The 21,890-nt window shown below is 35.9% G+C and overlaps 1 protein-coding gene across 2 annotated transcripts in view; it reads left to right on the plus strand.

The window, feature by feature from the left end:
- The window catches only part of DTNBP1 (dystrobrevin binding protein 1), a 119,203-nt gene that overhangs the window by 15,778 nt on the left and 81,535 nt on the right, over window positions 1–21,890 (plus strand). For both annotated transcript variants that reach the window (XM_082345438.1, XM_082345437.1), the window contains exons 4-5: window positions 5,090–5,150; window positions 15,406–15,538. In XM_082345438.1, the coding sequence (XP_082201564.1) occupies window positions 5,090–5,150; window positions 15,406–15,538 (194 nt within the window). The remainder of the gene's footprint in view (window positions 1–5,089; window positions 5,151–15,405; window positions 15,539–21,890) is intronic.

Here is a 21,890-nt window from a genome sequence, read left to right on the forward strand (position 1 = left end):
ACCATCATTCTACTTTCTCTTTCTATGAATTTCACTACTTTAGGTACCTCTTATAAGTGGCATCATACAGTATTTGTCTTTTTGTGATTGGCTTATTTCACTTAACATAATATTTTCAAGTTTCATCCATGTAGCTTGTTAGAAGTTCTTCCTTTTTGGTCTTCCAGTTTTATTGAGATATAATTGGCATACAGTACTGTATAAGTTTAAGGTATTGTAACATAATGATTTGACTTACATACATCATGAGATGATTGCCACAGTAAGTTTAGTGAACATCCATATCTCATATAGATATAAAATAAAAAGAATTTTTTTCCTTGTGACGAGAACTCTTAGACTTTAACAACATTCATATATAACATAGAGCAGTGTTAATTATATTCATCGTGTTGTATATTATATCCCTGGTACTTACTTATGTTACAAACTGGAAGTTTGTGCCTTTTCACTGCCTTCATTCGATTCCCCTCCCTCCACACCCTGCCCACCTGCCTCTGGTAACCACACATCTGGTCTCTTTTTCTATTCGTTTGTTTGCTTGCTTGTTTTTAAAGTATAATTGATCTACAAAACTATGTTAGTCCCTGGTGCACAACATAGTTATTCCATATTTCTGTACATTACAAAATGATCACCAATAATTCAAAGGAATTTCCTTCCTTTTTAAGGCTGAATAATATTCCATTGTATGAATATACCATATTTTGCTTATTCATTCATCCATTAATGGACATTTGGGTTGCTTCCATTTTTTGGCTATTGTAAACAATGCTGCTATGAACGTGGGTGTGCAGATATCTCTTCATGACCCAGCTTTCAGTTTTTTGGCACTATATACTGAAAAAAGGAAATGTGGAATCATATGGTAATTCTACTTTAATATTTTGAAGAACCCCTATACTGTTTTCCATAGCAGCTGCACCATTTTACATTCCCCTAGCAGTGCACATTTCTCCAGTTGCCATTTCTCCACATTCTCACCAAAACTTGTTTTGGGGGTCTTTTGTTTGGCTGGTTGGTTTTTTTGCCATTCTCATTGGTATGAAGTGGTATCTCATTGTGGTTTTGATTTTCATTTCCCTAATGACTGATGATGGTGAGTTTCTCATGTGTTTATTGGCCATTTGTATATCTTCTTTAGAGAAATATCTATTCAAGTCCTTTGCCTGTTTTTGGATAGGGTTGTTTTTTGTTGTTGAGTGTTAGGAGTTTTCTATATATTCTGGATATTAATCCCTTATCAGGTATGTGATTTGTAAATATCTTCTCCCATTTTATTGGTTGCCTTTTTATCTGTTGATTGTGTTCTTTCATGCACAAAAGTTTCTAGTTTTGATTAAGTCCGATTTGTCTATTTTCTTTGTGGCCTGTGCCTTTGGTGTTATATCCAAGAAATCATTGTCAAATCTAATGTCATGAAGCTTTTCTCCATGTTTTCTTCAAAGAGTTTTATAGTTTTAGTTCTTATGTTTGGATTTTTTGATCCATTTTTAGTTAATTTTTGTATATGGTGTTAAAGTAAGAGTCCAGCTTCATTCTTTTGCATGGGGATACCCACTTTTCCCAGCACCCTAGCGTATTTGTTGAAAAGACTATCCTTTCCCCATTGAATGATCTTGGCACAGTTGTAGAAAATTATTTGACTATACATGCAAGTGTTTATTTCTGGGCTCTCTATTTCATTGGCCTATATGTCTCCCTTTATACCAGTGCCACACTGTTTTGATTATTATTTGATTTTGATTATTGTAGCTTTGTAGTAAGTTTTGAAATCAAGAAGTGTGAGTCTTCCAACTTTGTTCTTCTTTTCAAGATTGTTTTGGCTTTTCAGGATCCCTTGACCTCCCATATGAATTTTATGATGGATTTTTTTCTACTTCGACAAAGAATGCCATTGGGATTTCGATAGGGATTACACTGAGTTTGTAGATTACTTTGGGTGCTATTGACAACATCTTAATATTAAGTCTTCCATTCCATGAACGTGGGATATCTTTCCATCTATTTATGTCTTTTAAAATTTCTTTCAGCAATATTTTGTAGTTTTCATTGTACAAGTATTCACCTCCTTGGTTAATTCCTAAAAATTTTTTTGATGCTATTGTAGATGGAATTGTTTTCTTAGTTCTCTTTGTTGTCTCCTTCCTACTGCCAGCTATAGGTTCAGTTTGTTCTTTTTCTAGTTGCTAAAGTTGTGAAGTTAGATTGTTGATTTGAGATCTTTTTTCTTTTTTCTTAAGCCTAAACTTTTTTTGAGAGATAATTGACATATGACATTATATTAGTTTTAGGTGTACAGCATAATGACTCAATATTTGTATATATTGCAAAATAATCACCACGATAAATCTAGTTAACATCTATTATCACACATAGTTTAAAAAATTTTTCTTGTGATGAGGACTTTTATGTTTTACTCTCTTAGCAACTTTCAAATATATAATATAGTATTATTAACTATAGTCACCATGCTGTATGTTATGTATAGCTACAAGTTTATACCTTTGACCACCTTCACCCATTTCTCTCTCACACACGCACAGCCGCACCCAACCCCTCACCCCCTGCCTTTGGTAACCCCCAGTTTGTTCTCTGTACCTATGAGTTCAGGTTTATTTTGTTTTCTATTTATTTATTTAAAAATTTTTTTATTGAGGTATAGTTGATTTACAATATTAGTTTCAGGGGTACAACATAGTGATTCAAACTTTTTATAGATTATACTCCACTTAAAGTTATTATAAATTATTGGCTATATTCCCTGTGCTATACCCTTGTAGCGTACTTATTTCATACATAGTAGTTTGTACCTCTTAATCCACTACCCCTTTCTTGCCCCTCCCCCTCTTCACTCTTCCCACTGGTAATCACTAATTTGTTCTGGGCATCTGTGAGTCTGTTTCTATTTTGTTATGTTCATTCATTTGTTGTATTTTTTAGATTCCATATAAAAGTGATAACATACAGTATTTGTCTTTCTCTGTCTGACTTATTTCACTAAGCATAATGCCCTCCAAGTCCATCCATGTTGTTGCAGATGGCAAAGGGGTTGCTCCCATGTCCTGGCTATTGTGAGTAGTGCTGCTGTGAACATTGGGTGCATGTGTCTTTTCGAATTATAGTTTTGTCTGGGTATGTGCCCAGGAGTGGGATTGCTGGATCATATGGTAGTTCTATTTTTAATTTTTTGAGGAACCTCCATACTGTTTTCCATAGTGGCTGCACCAGTTTACATTCCCACCAACAGTATACTAAGGGTTCCCTTTTCTTCACATCCTCACCAACACTTATTATTTGCTGTATTTTTGAGAATAGCCATCTAACAGGGGTGAGGCGATATCTCATTGTGGTTTTGATTTGCACTTTTTGATAATTAGTGAAGTGAGCACCTTTTCATGTCCTGTTGGTTATTTGTATGTCTTTGGAAAAATATCTGTTCAGAGCCTCTACCTGTTTTTAAATCAGATTGTTTTTTGCTATTGAGTTGTATGATTTCTTTACATATTTTGGGTATTAACTCTTTATTACATGTATGATTTGCAAGTATTTTCTCGCATTCAGTAGGTTGCCATTTCAGATGGTTTCCTTTGCTGTGCAGAAGCTTTTTTGTTTGATGTAGTTCTACTTGTTTGTTTTTGCTCTTTTTGCCTTTGCTTTTGGTGTCAGATCCAAAAAATCATCACAAGACTGATATCAAGGAGCTTACTGCCTATGTTTTTTCATAGGAGTTTTATGGTTTCAGGTCCTACATTCAGGTCTTTAATCCATTTTGAGTTAATTTTGGGATGTGGTATAAGATAGTTGTCCAGTTTCATTCTTTTGTATGTGGCTGTCCAGTTTTCCCTACACCATTTATTGAAGAGACTCTCCTTTCCCTATTGTATATTCTTGACTCCTTTGTTGTGAAGTAATTGAGCCATATATGCATGGGTTTATTTCTGGCTAGTTATTTTGCAAAATATCTCTCATTTTGGGTTTATCTGCTGTTTTCTCATGATTAAATTCAAGTTAGTGCTTTTATGGTGAGAATAACGGAAGAATAATGAATGTGTCCTCCAGTGCATTGTATCAGTAGGCATATGATGTTGATATGTCTCCTTACTGTTGATGTTAATATTGACCACTTGGTTAAGGAAGTGTCTGCCAGGTTTCTCCACTTTAATACTGTTTCCCCCTTTTAAATTAATAAGTATCCTGTGGGGAGATACTTAGAGACTATGAAAATATCCTGTTTCTCTTTATACTCTCACCCACTAATTTTAGCATCTATTAGAATTCTTGCCTGAAATAATTAGTATTGTGTTTACCAAATGGTGATTTTCTATTTTTTTTTTTAATTTAATTAATTAATTTATTTATTTTTGGCTATGTTGGGTCTTCGTCTCTGTGCGAGGGCTTTCTCTAGTTGCGGCAAGCGGGGGCCACTCCTCATCGCGGTACGTGAGCCTCTCACTCTCGCGGCCTCTCTTGTTGCGGAGCACAGGCTCCAGACACGCAGGCTCAGTAGTTGTGGCTCACGGGCCCAGTTGCTCCGTGGCATGTGGGATCTTCCCAGACCAGGGCTCGAACCCGTGTCCCCTGCATTGGCAGGCAGATTCTTAACCACTGCGCCACCAGGGAAGCCCGGTGATTTTCTATTTTTCCCATTTTGTCTGTCATTATTAATTGGAATTCTACTGTCAGGAAGAATTTTCCCTTCTGCCCCTTTCGGTTGTTTATCTTAATCACTATGGACTCATGGCTGTTGGTTTTAGTCCCTGAGTTATAACCCGTTTCTACCATTATTTGTTTTGTTGCTCAGGTTGTCCCAGATTTGGCAATTGGAAGCCCCTTGAAGTTGACTTCTGTGTGTTTACAATGTGTCTCCATTATTTTTTGAGCTTTCCTTTCTGACACCACAGGATGTAACAGGTTCATTTTTAGGTAGATTTTTTTTTTATTAATTAATTTTTAATGGAGTGCAGTTGCTTTACAATGTTGTGTTAGCTTCTACTGCACAGCAAAATGAATCAGCCCTACGTATACATAGGTAGGATTTTTTTTTAATGTGTGGTTTGTATTTTGAATTATTTTTTGCTTTTCTTAGGTATGAAGATACATGGGCTGCACTCCACAGAAGAGCCCAGGAATGCGCAAGTGCTGGCGAGGTAAAGAATCGGCTAATCTTATACTCACGGGGAAAATACCCTTTTGCAGTCTTAAATGCTAGTTTTTAAGAAATTAAATTTGAAAAAAAAAAAAAAAAAAGAAATTAAATTTGTAGTTGTGTTAAAATGTTTTGCAGGATATCTGAAATTTAGTAGTTGATTATGAAACTCCCTAAATAAAGCACTTTTTCATAATTTTTCAGTCAAGTAATTTAGTTTAGTTAGCTTAGAGAGTTTGTAACTTTTATTCTAGAGTCGCAAGTAAATATTTGGTTCATCCAGATATAATGCTTTGAATTTGAGTCTGATACCTTTGCAGTTTATGTAAATTATGTCATTCCTTTCTACTCACTATTTAAGAATTCCTTTTTTGGAGGGCAAAAGTTTAACTTTGCTCAGTCTACTTAAAATCATTAATTTGCTTATTAGCAAATAAAAATCTCAGGAGTCAACCTCAATTACTTAGAAGAACAACCTATTTTCTAGCTCTATAGAGTGTATAATGAATAAAAGAGACTTGTAATTAAAATTATTTGGTATATGTACTTAAAGCTTTTTTAGCCAAGATGAAATATAGTCTGTGTTATTGATGTCAGTCAAACGTTATTTCTTTCTAAAAACACTTCTGTGATTCTGACTTTTAATTGATTTAGACTGACTGACTTTACCATTTACCTAATTAGTGAAGCTGTAATAGTTATATGTACAGAACATGGTAATACATATGATAAAATTTAGACATTAATGTTTCTCTTAGAAATTACTGGAAAGGAAGGTTATACATTTCTTTTAGTAAGGCAGACTAGATACTTTGAAAAGCCCTTTAGGTGTAAAACACCTAAATGCTGGATAGATTTTTTTTTTTTAATTTTTAAATGCAGTAAGTGTACAAAAATTAAAGGAAAGCCTAAAGGCAGAAAACAAACAAACAAAAACACCAGGGAACTGAAATGAGAGTGGTTAAAAAAATAACATGGAAGCTGGGGTCAAATAGTAAAACAAAAGCTTTAGAGATTTAGGTGATAGGAGATTTTTGTCTATAGGGAACTGAGTCTGAGACTCCTGCATAAAGCTCTTGGATATTTGAAGTGACTACATCTCTTGGTGAAAGGGTAATCTAAGACATTTAAAAAAAGAAAAGAAAAAAGATAAGAAAAGCTACTTGTTGGCAAAAGGAGACAACAAGGAAACTTGTCTTCATAACAACTTGGAATAAATATAGTCTCCATTTTGGGTTTGTTTATATGGTCTTGGCCTCACATGAGTGTTGGGCTCTAGTTTATACTTCCTGCATGATCAAGGAACCACTAACTTAAGAAATGAAAGGGCTACGGGTGACTGTGTCTTTGACACTCAACAGAAACAAATACCAGTTCTTCATGGATGAAACTTGTAAACCCAGACCCTTCAAGATTCCCACAGATTCATCCCCTAACCACCCCCTTCTCCCCTGCCAAAGATTAGCAAACACACAAAGAAATATATTACCAAAAGTTTGAGTCACTAGAACCAAAGAGTAAGATTTAGACCTGTAAGGCACTTTAGATATTGCACTCTTGTATATAGACAATTAAATAGGAACATACGAAATTTTTTAGAGAGATGAAAGATGGATGAAAAATGAGTAAGGAATAAGAGAGTATGAAACATGACTTTAAAACATGACTTTTAAAAGTCATTGAGATTAAAAACCCAAAGGATGTGCTTAACAGCAGGTATCTATAGCTGAAGAAAGAGTACATTGAAGTAGGAGATAAAAGTCAGACATTACCCAGAAAGGATTTCTGAGATATGAAAATGGAAAATATGAAAGAGGAGTTAATAGAAAATAGTTATAAAAGGTCTATAGGTTGAACCAAGTAAGCTTACCAATATGAGACCTTTTTGATCTGTAAAATTAGTTTCATATAGCTCAGCTTAATATATCTAATAATCTAGAAAGAGAATGAGGGAAAGACAATGTAGGAAAATGTAAATGGCTGAGAATTTTCCAGAAATGAGATGTGTAAAACTTTTTGAGATCCAAAAAGTATTACAAGAAAGCAAGGTAAGTAATTATCCACACCTAGACATATCATGTTGAAACTACAGAACACCAAAGACAAAGAGAAGGTCTCAAAGTAACTAAAGAGAAAAGATAGATCACTTACAAATGAATGAGTTTCCATTAGACTTCTCAAACTGTTGTCAAGAATGAGGGCAAAGTGAGACATTTTCAGATAAAAATAGTTTTCTATCAACAGTTGTCCAATAAAGGAACTTCTAAAAAAATGTATTTCTGGATAAAAGAAATGATTTTGGAAGGTAGGTCTCAGGTATAGGAAGGAATAGTGAGCGAAGAAAATGGTAAACCATAGGTAAATATAAACAGTGACTATGTATTTCTATCAGTTATCTAGTTTGTGGAATTAAAAATGATAGAACAAAAATGCTAGATAAGAATAGCATGCAATCTGGAAGGCAGATTATCAGAGTTCAAGTATTCTAAAAGCCGTTGCATTATTAATGGGAAGGGTATAGATATTGATTAACCTTAGATTTAAAGTTAAATATGGAGGGCAGAATTTCAAGGGTAACCACTAAAGAACAGAAATAGCGTTTATCTTTCAAACCTGTAGAAGAAACTAGAATAATGAGAATGAATTAAATAGGAAACAGAGGATCACTCTGTAAGATTCAGTTCCCTAAGGGGGAAAAGTCTAAACCTGTGTGTCTAGTAAGTCTCAGTATATAAAAGTCAAATTATAAGGAAAAATGGATAAATCTATCATCAAAATGGGGGGATGTTAATACATTCCTCTTAATTGATAGGGAAAAAACCCAAATAAAATAAATATGGATATAAGACATGCGACTAAAGTGATTTACAGACTTGACCAGATAGACAAATACAGAATGTGCCCCAACAAATACAGAATACAGATTCTTTAAAGCACACCTGGAACACATAAAAATTGACCATGTACTGGGCCGCAAAGCAGTTCTCAACAAGTTTCATGTAAATCAACAAGTTTTATGTAAATCAAGTCATACAGAATATTCTCTGATCCTGGTGCAAATGAAGCTGGAAGTCAGTATAGGAAAACAATTTTGAAAATTCCATACGTTTGCAAATTAAAAATATATATCATGCATTGGGACTTCCCTGGTGGCGCAGTGGTTGGGAATCAGCCTGCCAATGCAGGCGACATGGGTTCGAGCCCTGGTCTGGGAAGATCCCACTTGCTGCAGAGCAACTAAGCCCGTGTGCCACGACTACTGAGCCTGCACCCTAGAGCCCGTGAGCCACAACTCTGAGCCCGCGTGCCACCACTACTGAAGCCCAGGTGCCTAGAGCCTGTGCTCTGCCACAAGAGAAGCCACCGCCATGAGAAGCCTGCGCACCACAACAAAGAGTAGCCCCCTCTCCCCGCAACTAGAGAAAGCCCACGTGCAGCAACGAAGACTCAACAGCCAAAAATAAATTTATTTTTTTTTAAACTATAAAAAAATTTATAATGCATAATTTATGGTTCAAAGAAGGAAATAATACTGAAAATTTTAAAATAGAACTGAATTATAATAATTACTACACATAAATTATATAATTTGCCAAAGACTACTTAGAGGGAAATTTTATAGGGGAAAAATTAGACTGAAAGTCAGTGAGCTAATCTAACCTAAGAATTAGAGAACAGAATAAATCATGAAGGAAGAATGAAAGAGATAATAAAGATGAAAAAAGTAAATGAAATAGAATATAAAGAATACAATAGAAACCAGACAAAGCCACAAGTTCTTAGAAAAGACTAATAAAATATGGTAGGTAGATGTCTGGTGATATGGATCAAGAAAAGAAGGATAAATAATTTTAAGAATTAAAGAATATAACTGCAGCTACAGCAGAGTGAAAAGATAAGAGTTTGTGAACAACTCTATGACAAATTTGAAAACTTAGACAAAATGGCAAAACCCTGGAAATTTTTACTAAAACCAATTTTAAAAGCAGTCCAAATCCTGAATAGTCTTATAGCCACTAAAGAAACAGTATTAGTGATTAATCTTTTCACTAAGAAAGCACCAGGTCCACAAAGTTTCATAGGAGAGTTCTATCAAACTTTCAGAGACTCTACCATTTCAATGTTAGACCAACTCCTGCAGCAAGTGAAAAAGGAGGAAACTGCCCAGCTCATTTCATGAGGCTAGAATAACTGATACTGAACCCCAACAAGGGAAGTATAAGAAAGTGAAATTGGAGTCCATTCCCATTCATGAATACAGTTACAAAAATTATAAGCAAAATGGAGGCATTATCTCTCACTTAACTTCAGTAACCTATTTCTGGAAATCAGATGTTCTGTGCAAACACTCTATCCAGGAACCTATTTGTCACATTCTAAATTGGAAAAGTCATAATGTGTTACATGTCCACCCAAAGCCCTCAACCAACTTTCTTAAATATATTTAAGAATATATTATAATATATATATATAACCAGCAAAACGTCTATAGATGGTAGCAATCTGTTAGGAAGTAAAGTGCTTCAAACATAGCTTTCTGCTTACCAGACCTGTGATACACTCATTGACAAACAGCTGCCTCGTGTGTAGTAACGTGACCTCTCAACACTCACAGTATGCAGGGCTTGCCTCTCCTTTATAGATGGGCTCCTTGTACCGTCTTGTGATTCTCGTATTCTACCAATGTTATTTGAAATTTCATTTGAGAATATTCTCACACATTGTTTTAGAATGTGTATCAAGCTTAAATGTAAAGTTTTCCTATATAACTGTTAGCCAAAACTTTGTATATGTGTTTGTATATGTGCTTGTTCTGTGAATGTTGGATGATAAGCAAGAGGCATTCTACCTGGGAGACATCCTGCTGTATATATGGCTGTGATGGCAGACCAAATCCAGCCATGCATAAACACCCCAGATTTATTCCAGGATTATAAAGTTGGTTTGACATTAGAAAATCTTTTGTACGCCGTTGACCACGTTAACAAATTAAAAGAGAAAAATATATAATCGTCAGATACAGAAAATACATTCAGTAAAATTATTCAGAGTAAAACGTTTTAGCAAGTTTTTAATAGAAGTTAACTTTTGTCCTAATATCTACCAAAACCTGCAGTATTTGACTTGTAGTATTTTGATCCCATGGTCAATCATCTTGCTAAATCCTCTTATTCTAATAATTTGCGTTCAGGGGTGGGAGTTGTTTTGTGTGGATGGAAGGGAAGAAGCAAAAACCTATCAGTCTTTCTTCAGGTCTTTTTACAGTGGGTAGAACCTCCAATGTGATGTTGAAAAAAAGTAGTTGAAGATCGTGGTTCAGATTTTGGCTCCATCAGACTTAAATGTGAAAGGAAAAATTATAAATCTTTTAGAAAATAGTAGAAAAGCTAAGACCTCAGGGTAGAGAAAGAGTTCCTCAACAAGGCATAATAAGCACCAACCATAAATGAAAATATTGATAATTTTTATCAAATCTTCTGTTCATCAAACAACACCATGAAAAAGTTAAGCAGTTCACAAAACAGAGGACTAGTGTTCAAAACATATGCAAAACCTCTACAAACCAATAAAAAGAGAACAATAACCCATTAAAAAGTGAGCAAAAGATATGACCAGGTATTACACCGAAGAAAAAACATGAGGGACCAGTAAATGTGAAAATGTTCAAAATTGATTAGTAGTCAAGGAAATACAAATGAAAACCTCAAATTCACACTTGTTAGATTATCAAACATTTAAGAAGCCGTGAATTTTCTCTGCAGTCAGTCATTATTCACTGATGACAGTTGTCCCTTAGAAGAAACATGATGAGGAACAGCTAGAACTAGGGAGTGTAAATCCATCAGCACAGTCGTGTTAGAAAAATGAGCTTCCATGAAGTGGAAATTGGAATTCCACATACCTTTCAGACAACAGTTTGGCCCCTAGGGATATTTTGTAGCATTTTGTCCCAAGCTTTCCCCTGGGGATGTTGGTATGGCTCACATTTCAGCAGATAACATTGGCATGGTATCATCTATTCATTATGTAACAAATAGATGAGAGTACTTGAAGTGAGGGGTGGCTAGGCTGGAGGAGGTCTACTTACTCCAGCCCTGTTGAGCCTCCCCAGGGGGTGAGGAGCTCAATACTTTAGACACATTGGTAACTAGTGAAAATTGCATGTGTGCAACAGGAGATTTGTACCAGAATGTTTATAGCAGGTTTTGTTGCGTCTTTAGACAGTCCCAAAGTCCACCTATAGAGTAAATTATTAGTATTCATAAAATCAAATACCATATGGCAGTGAAAAATTAGTGAACTACTATACCTACATGTATCAGCATGGATGAATCCCACAATATTCAGTGAAGACCATATCCTGTAGAGGAGGTTTTTTTTTTTTTAATTTTATTTATTTATTTTTAGCTGCTGTTGGGTCTTCGTTGCTGTGCGTGAGCTCTCTCTAGGTGCAGCGGGGGCTACTCTTCGTTGTGGTGCGTGGGCTTCTCATTGAGGTGGCTTCTCTTGTTGCGGATCACGGGCTCTCGGCGTGTGGGCTTCAATAGTTGTGGCTCTTGGGCTCAGTAGTTGTGGCTTGCTCCATGGCATATGGGATCTTCCCGGAACAGGGCTCGAACCCGTGTCCCCTGTATTGGCACGAGGATTCTTAACTGCTGCGCCACCAGGGAAGTCCTGTAGAGGAGCTTTAACAAAAATTATTATTTTTTTAATTTTAAGAAGTGTTTCATAATAAAATATATAGGAGAAAGAATTTCCTGTAAGATCTGTTGCTGAATGCTACATTTTTTCATAGTCGAGTATTTGGTTATTTTAAGACCCATATCTGATCAAAAGTGCCTCTGTTGATTTCCAGAAATATAGTTCTCAGCTTTAAAAATGAAAATTTATTTTAAAGCTCTCTGACGTATTGTTGAGACATGTAAATATTTAAAATGTGTATCTTTAACATGCAAAGTGTTTTATCATGTGCTTGTTTTGTCAGGCCATGCTCATGTGTCTTTAGTGGCTTTTAACCAAAGAGTATCAACCTGCCAGGGCAAATATACCTAAGGACAATTCAGTCTTCTTTGACAAATTATTTTATACTCAATTACTTTAAAACTAATTCTTACTATATAGTCTTAAAATTCAAAGCAATATCTTAGAAAACAGTTTGGTCGATGGTAACTTTGTTGTCTAGACTTTTTCCACAAGTTTTGTTTTTTCTTTTCTTTTTTAACAAGTTTTTTGATTTTTTTTTTTTCCTCCCTTAGCAATATATAAATGAGTACATAATTGATAGTGACTTAGGGGTTAGATTCTGAGGGCACCTTTTTAAGTTAGACTTCCAGTGCATTATTTGCTTATAATTTTTATTACTGTGAAATATTTGCTTGCCTTCAAATTGAACTCTTAAGATTCACGTTTTAACAGTTTGGTGCGTAAGCTGCTTAAATTAGGCATGCTTCACTCTCTTTGTGTTCCAGGTTGGATCTCTTCTGCCTGTGGTGGGAAGTGAACTGTACTGGGTGTGGGAATGCCTACTTTCTGCAGTAATACATTTTGACCTTGGGCAGATAAACGGAGTCTCTCTATTTTTAGTTTCCTCACATATAAAATGGTATAACACCACTTACACTGCGTACCAAAGTTGTTTGAAAATCACATGAAATAACGTACCCCCAAAACACAGAACTGTTTTATACAAAGTAAGGTCCTAATGTTACCCATTTACTTGTATCCCTGCTTTTTCTTTGTTCTCCTGACTTCAATGTCCACCAGAAGGAATTTTGGAACGACTTGTAATTTGGGCAACAAACTATGGGTTTGTTTTGCTACTTAAACTTGATTTCCTGGTGTTAAATCTGGATTTATTCAGAATTGTTTACTTGGAGGAGAAAAATTGGCCTTCTGGAGATAGCTCATTTCTTATTAAGTAAAGTTGAAGTACAGTTTTTCAGAACCTTTTCTTTTGCTAGCTTTTCACTTCTTCCTTTCATGTCCCCTTATACACAATCCCTAGAATATCAATTAAGGGCATGGGCTTAAGTGTCAAATTCCCTGGGATTCAATCTACGTCCTCTGTGGCCCTTGGGAAAGTGACTCAGCTTCATTGTGCCTTGGTTTCTTCTTCTGTAAAAATGGAAGTGGTAATATTGCTCTGTTTACAAGGTTGCTGTGTAGTTAAATGAGATAATATATGTAAGTTGCTTAGCACAGGGCCTGGCACATAGAAATGCTCAAAATGTTTTAGTATTATTATATTATACTTGATAATGATTTCTGAGAATCTATTCAACATCCCATTCTTTTAAATTAAAATAGTATTTTAATGTATTCTGATATATTCTTTCTATGCACGCTTCTTATATTCTATATACAGAATATAATTTTCAATTTTGTGGAAGACATGAACTATACTGTACTTAAGTTTTAATACTTAAGTATGTTTCACTTTACTTTTCAGTAAGAAATGGTTCATATCTAAAAAATTGTTTATTCTAGATTTTTCAAATTTTTAACATAATTAACCAGAGTAATTAAGATTTAACAAACTTTTTTAAGAAATATGCCATGTACCAGGAAAAATATCTTTCTTATCATCAGTTCAGCCCTGTGATACAGGAATTATTTTTTCTTTTTTAGAATTTAAAAACTGCAGTTAAGAAAATTTGTGAGACCTACTCCAGACTAAAGCACCAAGAGTGCAGGGATCTTTTTTTCTCTTTTGTTCACCATGGTATCTCCAGTACCTGAAACAGTGCTGGGCAAAGAGTGGGCGGTCAGTAGAAACTTGTTGGATATTACAGATGAACCCTATGGGCACGGATCCTTGTTTCAAGCCCAGTTTCCTTACTATTGCGTCACAGCTGTGTCTGTTAGCAATGCTCAGTATCTTTTAAACTCCTCTTCAGGATCTTTACAAAACCGGTTGGCACGGGCATTTTTAAGTATACAGAATTAATGAGACATGCACTTGGAGTGGCACTTGGTGTCATCTCCCCAGCTCAGCTGAGGCTTGTATGTGGGATGATGTGGTTACCCCTCCAATGTGGGCTGACTAACAATGGGGAGGTGTGCGTGAAGTGGGGATAATGTGAGGAAACAGGGCAGCTTTCTAACCTCTTTATTGTAGCTTAATTTTTTTATTTCAATGTCGTGAATTCCTAGAATATTAAAATGTAGAAGCTAAAATGATCTAGCGTCACATGCAAATAATTTTGTATCTTATTTTGATATTTTTATTCCTCTAAAAGTTCTTTCTTTAGTGAGATTCAGTAAAAATCAGTTGTATTCATGTTTCAGCTCTTGAAGAATCTTAATCTTGGGATGCGTAAATTGTCCCTTTTTTAATATAACTATGAACTCTGATTTTACATATAAAATTCAAAAATACTTTCTTCTGTTATGAATTTTGAAGTCCTTATTGTACAAAACATGGGTATCTTTCACAGTTCTTGCTTATTATTGGTGATGTTTTCAAAAGATAATCTCTCCATGCTCCTTCTAAGTCTTATTCTAGGTCCTTTCCTCTCTCACCATGTTAAAACCAAAACAAAATTGTCTGGGAGAAACCGCTCTCTGTCATTGTCTTTACAGTTTTCAGGAAAACAAGTTAGAATTATTTTAGGCTAGTCTGGCATCTCACAGCCCTGCTGTTGGGAGCCTTTCACCTCTGAATGTCTTCTTTGTTAGTATAAATCCTTTTCTCCTTTTTCTGGAATTGATAATTGCCTCAGTAATTCCTCCGTACACAAGTACCATTTATCTTACTTTACGCAGTGAGTGTTCCTGTTTAAATGTAAATTGAATCATAATATATTCTAAATGCATTAGGGAACTTTTCTTTTAAAAGAATTCCTTTTGTAAAACAAATAATTACCCATTCATTATGTTTTGGGTTTGTTTTTGTTTGTTTTCTTTTCGGTTGTTAGTGGCTGTTTTTTATTTTTTCTAGATTTGAATTTTCAAATACATGGTTTACTTAAAAATAGGGTATAGTTAGAAGTGACTTCTAAGGCCACTGCTGACCTTTCTCTTTCCTGGGTTAAGATGCACTGATAAAAGCTGTAATTTGATGTTTTCTGCGCTGGATGTTGAGGTGGTTCTTTTCTCAGAAAGAAAACAGCTCCAGTCTCTTTAGAGTAGTATCCTGCTGTCTGTACTCAGTAGGAGGGTTTTTGAAGATAACGTGGGCTAACTCTCATCATGCTGGCTGTAATCTCTGTGCCTGCAGTCTGGTTTTACTTTACCCCGCCTCTTCCGTGTTGCAGCTGGTTGACAGCGAGGTTGTCGTGCTCTCCGCGCACTGGGAGAAGAAGCAGGCGAGCCTGATAGAGCTACAGCAGCAGCTTCGGCAGCTTCCGGGCCTAAAGGCAGATTTAGAATCCCTGACGGCAAGTCTGAGTAAGTTCCACGTTTGCCTCTGGACATTACTTCTAGGAATGAAAATAATTTGGTGTAATTCCAAAGTTTTCTAAGACTACATTAAATTATTGCTTAACAGGATGTGGGGGGAAATAGTTCTAATTAATTTCATATTCTGATTAACTGATGATTTGACAGAAAATGATGATTTAAAGTGTAGAAGTGATTTCTAAAATATACCACTAACTTTTTCTGCCTCATTTCTGCTCAGAAAACATAATTTTGTTGATTCTTTAAAGCGACTCAGGGTGGTCTTTGTGACTTTAGGTCTCTGTTTAAAAGTGTAAATGTAGGAACTAAAAAGGATTAGCGTGGCTTTGTTATGACTAAAGGATATACTCTGGAAGTTGTTGCTTTTAAAATTAGGTCTGCTCAGAGCTTCATGTCTTGAAATATGCTTTTTTTTCCTCTTTAAACTGATGAGAGATCAAACCCTCATTAAATGAGGGTACCTGTTTGGCTAAATTTATACCTTGTGGAAGTTTATATTTTTTTGTTGTTTTCATTGGGATGAATTATGCTGATATTTATTTCTTGAGTTTACATTCAGAAAATCAACTTTTATGCTTGACAGTTGCCACATCTTAGGATAATATTGTGGCTTATTATTTTCTAACCAAGCTTAAGATCTTAGTGAAGTAAGAGGTAGGGGTTATCTACATAGGAGTTGAATTTCTTGAGCTGATAACCTGACCCAGTCTTAATAGGTAAGGAGGTAAGGATACCCCACCATCTCTTCTGTTTTTCAGTACTGCCTTTTTAAAAGCAAAACAAAGCTGATTTACAAAGCGAGTAATTAGCAAATCATAAAACGTGTGTGTGTGTGTGTGTGTGTGTGTGTGTGAATAAAATAGACACGAATGGTATTTGGAATGCTATTGCTGATAACAATAGCTAATGTTTATAGCACCCACTATATGTCAGAGATTGTTAGGTGCTTTACAAACATTTTCAATCCTCACAAGATCCCTGCAGAAGTAGCTTTTATTATCCCACTTTACAGCTAAGGAAAGTTAGCCTTGGAGAGGTTGTGACTTGCTCAGGGTCACACAGTTAATAAGGTGTGAATCCAGGATCCCAGTCACGATGATGAGGGATGAGGCAGTTAGGGTGGCAGCTGTCAGTAGGCCTCATGAATTGCATTCTTGAAACCCTGGCCTTAGGGTTCTGTTATTTCTGAAGGCAGGGTGTGGAAAAGAGATCCTGGGTCTTAGGAGGAAGGCCCTCTGCATTATTTCCCTCTTGCAAGTATAGGAATGATTCTTCTCAAGGCTTTGATAACTAACTGATGGAAAAAGCCTCCAAGATATTTGGAATATTCCTTTTAGCCACTTTCTTTTTAGCTTCTCTTCCTGTATCTCTCTGAGTCACTTGCTTTTCATTGGTTATGTATTTCTTTGCAGAGATATTCACCTCTGATACCATCCCCCCTTTTCTTTCCAGCTGAGAGTAAATTCTGTTTATAAATGTTATTTGTTTGATACCACTCTTCTGATTAAATGCATTTTGCCACAATTCTAATTATTTTCATAGTTAATTCTGCTTAGGACATGCAGTATATATAAGTTTTTCTTAAGGTAGAATATACTGTATTTTCATTCTCAATTAGGATTCTTATATCCTGAAAAAATGATATTTAGTGACATAATACCGTCTTCTTTAGAAACTTCATTTTGGCTTCTTAAATGAATGGGGCAGGCTTCCCAAATGCTAACTTGAATTTTCTCTCTTTACTAATCTGAGAACATTGACCACTAAAGGCAAATTAAAGCTAAAGGTTTCTCTGAAGTACTATTCTAGACGGTCACTTCCAAATAATTTGGTTCTTTTTTTTCATTGAAGTGTAGTTGACATATTAGTTTCAGGTGTACACATAGTGATTCAACATTTATATACATTATGAATTGATCACCATTGTAAGTGTAGTAACCATCTGCCACAATACAGTTATTACAGTATTATTGACTTATTCCTTTTGCTGTGCATTACATCCCCATGACTAACTTATTTTATAACTGGACATTTGTACCTCTTAATCCCCTTCACCTATTTCATCCAGCTACCCCACTGCCCTCCCCTCTGGCAACCACCAGTTTGTTCTCTGTATCTGTGAGTCTTTTTCTGTTTTGTTTATTCGTTTTGTTTTTTAGATTCCATATGTAGGTGAAATCATATGGTATTTTTCTGTCTGACTTATTTCACGTAACATAATACCCCCCCATGTCTATCCATGTTGTTGCAAATAGCAAGATTTCGTTATTTTTTTATGGCTGAGTAATACTCCATTGCGTTTATCTATATATCATCTTTTTCCATTCATCAGTTGATGGACACTTAGGTTGCCTCCATATCTTGGCTATTTTTCTAAAGCTGTAGTGAACATGGGGGTGCATGTATCTTTCCTAACTGGTGTTTTCATTGTCTTCGGATAAATACCAAGGAGTAGAATTGCTGGATCATATGGTATTTCTCTTTTTACTTTTTTGAGGAATCCATACTGTTTTCCGTAGTGGCTGCACCAACTTACATTCCCATCAGCAGTGCACCAGGGCTCCCTTTTTTCCACATCGTCACCAACACTCGTTAACTGTCTTTTTGGTAATAGCTATTCCAACAGGTGTGAGGTGATATTGTGGTTTTGATTCGCATTTTCCTGATGATTAGCAGTGTTGAGCATCTCTTCATGTATCTGTTGGCCATCTGTATGGCTTCCTTGGAAAAATGTTTATTCAGGTCATCTGCCTATTTTTTAATCAGATTGTTTTTGGTTTTGATATTGAGTTGTGTGAGGTCTTTATATATTTTGGATATTAGCCCTTTATCAGATATATCACTTGCAATATCTTCTCCCATTTAGGAGGTTGCCTTTTCGTTTTGTTGAGGGTTTCCTTTGCTGTACAAATGCTTTTTAATTTGATATAGGCCCATTTGTTTATTTTTGCTTTTGTGGCCTTTGTCTCAGGAAAATATTTTGAAGCCAAATCTGGTAGGTTGTATAAATATATATCTGTATCAATGTATTTTGCGAATTCATCTTAATGAGTTTATGGATCATTCTTAGGTATGCGAATCATTTGGTTTTAAATGCTTGCTCATAAACTGTGGATTCCTTTATTTTTGGGTAGCTTCCAAAGACTCCTTGTCATCACCTAAATACCTTGATATAATATTACAAGGTTTAGTCAAGCAATAATAAAAAATAAAAATAACTTAGAAGAAAATGATAACTGACCTATATGTTAGGATTCTTGTAGCTTCTTTGAACTTTTTACCCTTTCATTGTCAAATCTAATACCATATCCAGTCAGTCCCTCCATTTCCCAGGCTACTTTAACTCTTTGAGTCTTGCCTTGCTCTCTAAAGGGTCTCCCCTTATTAAAGAATAAGGGATTAATATGATGTGAACAATTTGAACCTTTGATGATGCTTTTAGCTGTGTTGTCCTATGGCTTAATAAATATGACTCCTGATTACATGCTCCCTCAGGAATTAAGTAAGAACAGATAATCCACTCATGTTTTTTTTAATGGGGTGTGATCCATCCAGCTTACAAAAGCCTGTGTAATAGATAATTACTGGTAAGGCTTATCATTTAAAAAAGAAATGATAAAGGTATGCTGGGAATTGGAAAATAAGGGCTGTTGGACTGACTCTCCGATCTGGATTTGGATCTCAATTCCACAGCTTCCTAACTGTGAGACCCCGTGCAGGTTTCATAACTTCTCTAAGCTTTAGTTTGCTCGCAGGATTGAGGGTGAGAGTACCTGCCTCGTAGGGTAGTTGGAGGATTGAAGGATGTGATGGGTGTAAAGCACTCAGCACAGTGCCTGGTGTATTAGGCATCTGCTGAGTGCCATGTGCCGTTTGTAGGCTCTGGGGATACAGCAGTGAACAAGACCAGGCAACTGCCACCAGGATGCTGACGTTCTACTGGGAGTCTCTCTGGCCTTTGCAAATTTATAAATCCATTGTCTTTGACAGAAGGGTTTGGATGGATGTTATGTAATTTAGCTTGTCTTGCATAGAATGTAAAACCATAGCATGAAATGTGGTGAGAACAACAATGTAGTATTCTGTACATTGAAAGACAGTATGTAAGGATAAAAGGGAATGTTGTCCTCCACATCCTGTACACTTTCTTATTCTGTGCATTTTATCATAAAACTGGTAAAATGTTTGAAAAGTATTTATTGAATTCTCTTGAACTTCCACTAGAGGGTAGTCTAATCCTATTCCTATATTGAAGTCTAAAATGTCAAGGGCTTTTCTGAGTTATCTCTATTGCTTAGTTTATTTTGTATGACCTACTTAAAAAGACTGTTACCTTTGTCTAGAACAGATGATTCTGTTAATTCTTAGATAACAAAGTGCTGTAAGAGAATGACAGCCTTATACTGAGCTTGCATCTTTCTTTTGATCTGACCTGTTTTGCTTTCTCTGTACAGAATTTGAGAGTGCATCTAGCAGAGAGACTGTCACAGTTTTTAGGGTTTCATGAAATACATTATCTTATTGTCCAGGTTACGTTCTGAGATTAGACCCTTCAAGAGACTCATTAACTCTCTTTCGACACCTTTTAGTATATACTACACAGATCTCATTTGTTCCATGATGGCTTTTAATGCATTTCTTAAAGTTCCTTATTATCGTACCATCATTACCTTATTACACAAAGAGTAATGAAAGTATTTGTTGAAGACTCTTGTGGTCCTTTAGTACCCAGCCTCTGTGACCTATGGGTTTGCAGTCAAAGATTTCTTTGTTCCTTGAGGCTAATTATTTTTGCTAGAAAATACTCATTTAAGTGTGAAATTACGAATTTTAACGTGCTGTTCCATTCTTCATATGTCAGTGGTTACACTACAGATAATATGTATTCGAAACAAATGGCACAAAGGAAAATTCCAAGCAGAATGGCTCTTCCTCTGGGATGGTCTCCTCCCAAAGATTTGTGACGTTCTTTCCTGCACAGCTGTCAGGCTCTCCCAAATGGCTTTTCCCAATAAAATTCCACCCATCTTTTCCACTGATCACTAAATGAGACATATGCTGTTGTTATAGCGAGCAAAATGATGAGGCTGGAATTTCTTATAAAAAGGTACATTTGTGTCCACGGAGGCCTGCTAGTGTTTTATGTACATGCATTCTAAGTCTGGTTACCAGATTGACTCATATCTGCAACTCGTTTCCTAACAGGAGATGAGTAGGGTGTGATGGGGAGATTAAATTTCTGCCTGTTTAAATTCAATATAAAATATTCAGAGTACATACCATATATATGCTTATAATTATTATTTAAAGAGGTTTTTAAAAAGTTTTTAATATAAAAAGGGAAGAAGATTTATGTTCATCAATACAATTCTTCTGTATTTTATTACTGACTTCAAGCCTGTTAAGAGTTAAAATGGAAAAGTTCCATTGCTTCTTCTGCTTTAACTCACTGGTAATGGGGCCTGATTTGATACACTAATAACAAGGTACCATCTTGTTTAATGTTTTCATAGTTCTCTGCCCATGTTTAACTTACTTGTTTACAAAATTTAGGATAACCTCCTAATATTTAAATTAGATGAACATGAATCATAGATTTGCTTTCTTGGTTATTATTTTATGTTTTAGAGTAATAGAATCATTCTGTCTCCGGAAATCCTTTTTAATTGAATTCAGCAGACTAGGTATTAGGGGATACAAAGATGCAAAGATATAGTCTTTACGCTTAAGACATTCACAGATGCCTGAGAGAGGTAAGAGTGCACAACTTGCGGTAGAATGTCAGAGTATAAGTCCTGGGCAGGGTTCACAGGTCTGTGGAAGCACAGAAGAGGGGAGAGAGCCCTGCGGGCTGGAAGCAGGGCGGGCTCTGACTTGAACCTGCCAGGGAGATGCAGGGCAGGGAGGCAAGCGGAGACCTCTCAGGAGAGGCAGAGGCAAGGGGGCAGGAACACACAGGACCCGCCTCGGAGTGATGAGCAGTCCTGAAGGAGAGTGGTAGTGAGGTTGGAAAAGTAGGCTGTGGCCAGCGAGTGGGGGTCCCTGGCCACCACTTTTAAAGGGGAGAACATAAATAGGAGTTTGGCAGCAGCCATAAAGTGACCACTGACTTTCCTGAGCATTTTAAATCTCGGTTTGCCATTCAGCACGGGAACATGACGCTGTTGGCCTACATATCAAAGCCTCACCGTTATCCAGCCCCCTGTATGCTAAGGATAGCATGCGTGATGCTAAAGGAACCAAGTAGCTTAGAGCTGAATGGATTCCATATTAAATGTAATTATTCTAGTTCTTATCACTTATCAAAGTGAAATAGCCTTTAAATAATCCTATTAGCTAT

Source organism: Balaenoptera borealis, assembly GCF_965194805.1.
Source record: "Balaenoptera borealis genome assembly, chromosome: 12".
Taxonomy (NCBI): Eukaryota; Metazoa; Chordata; class Mammalia; order Artiodactyla; family Balaenopteridae; genus Balaenoptera; species Balaenoptera borealis.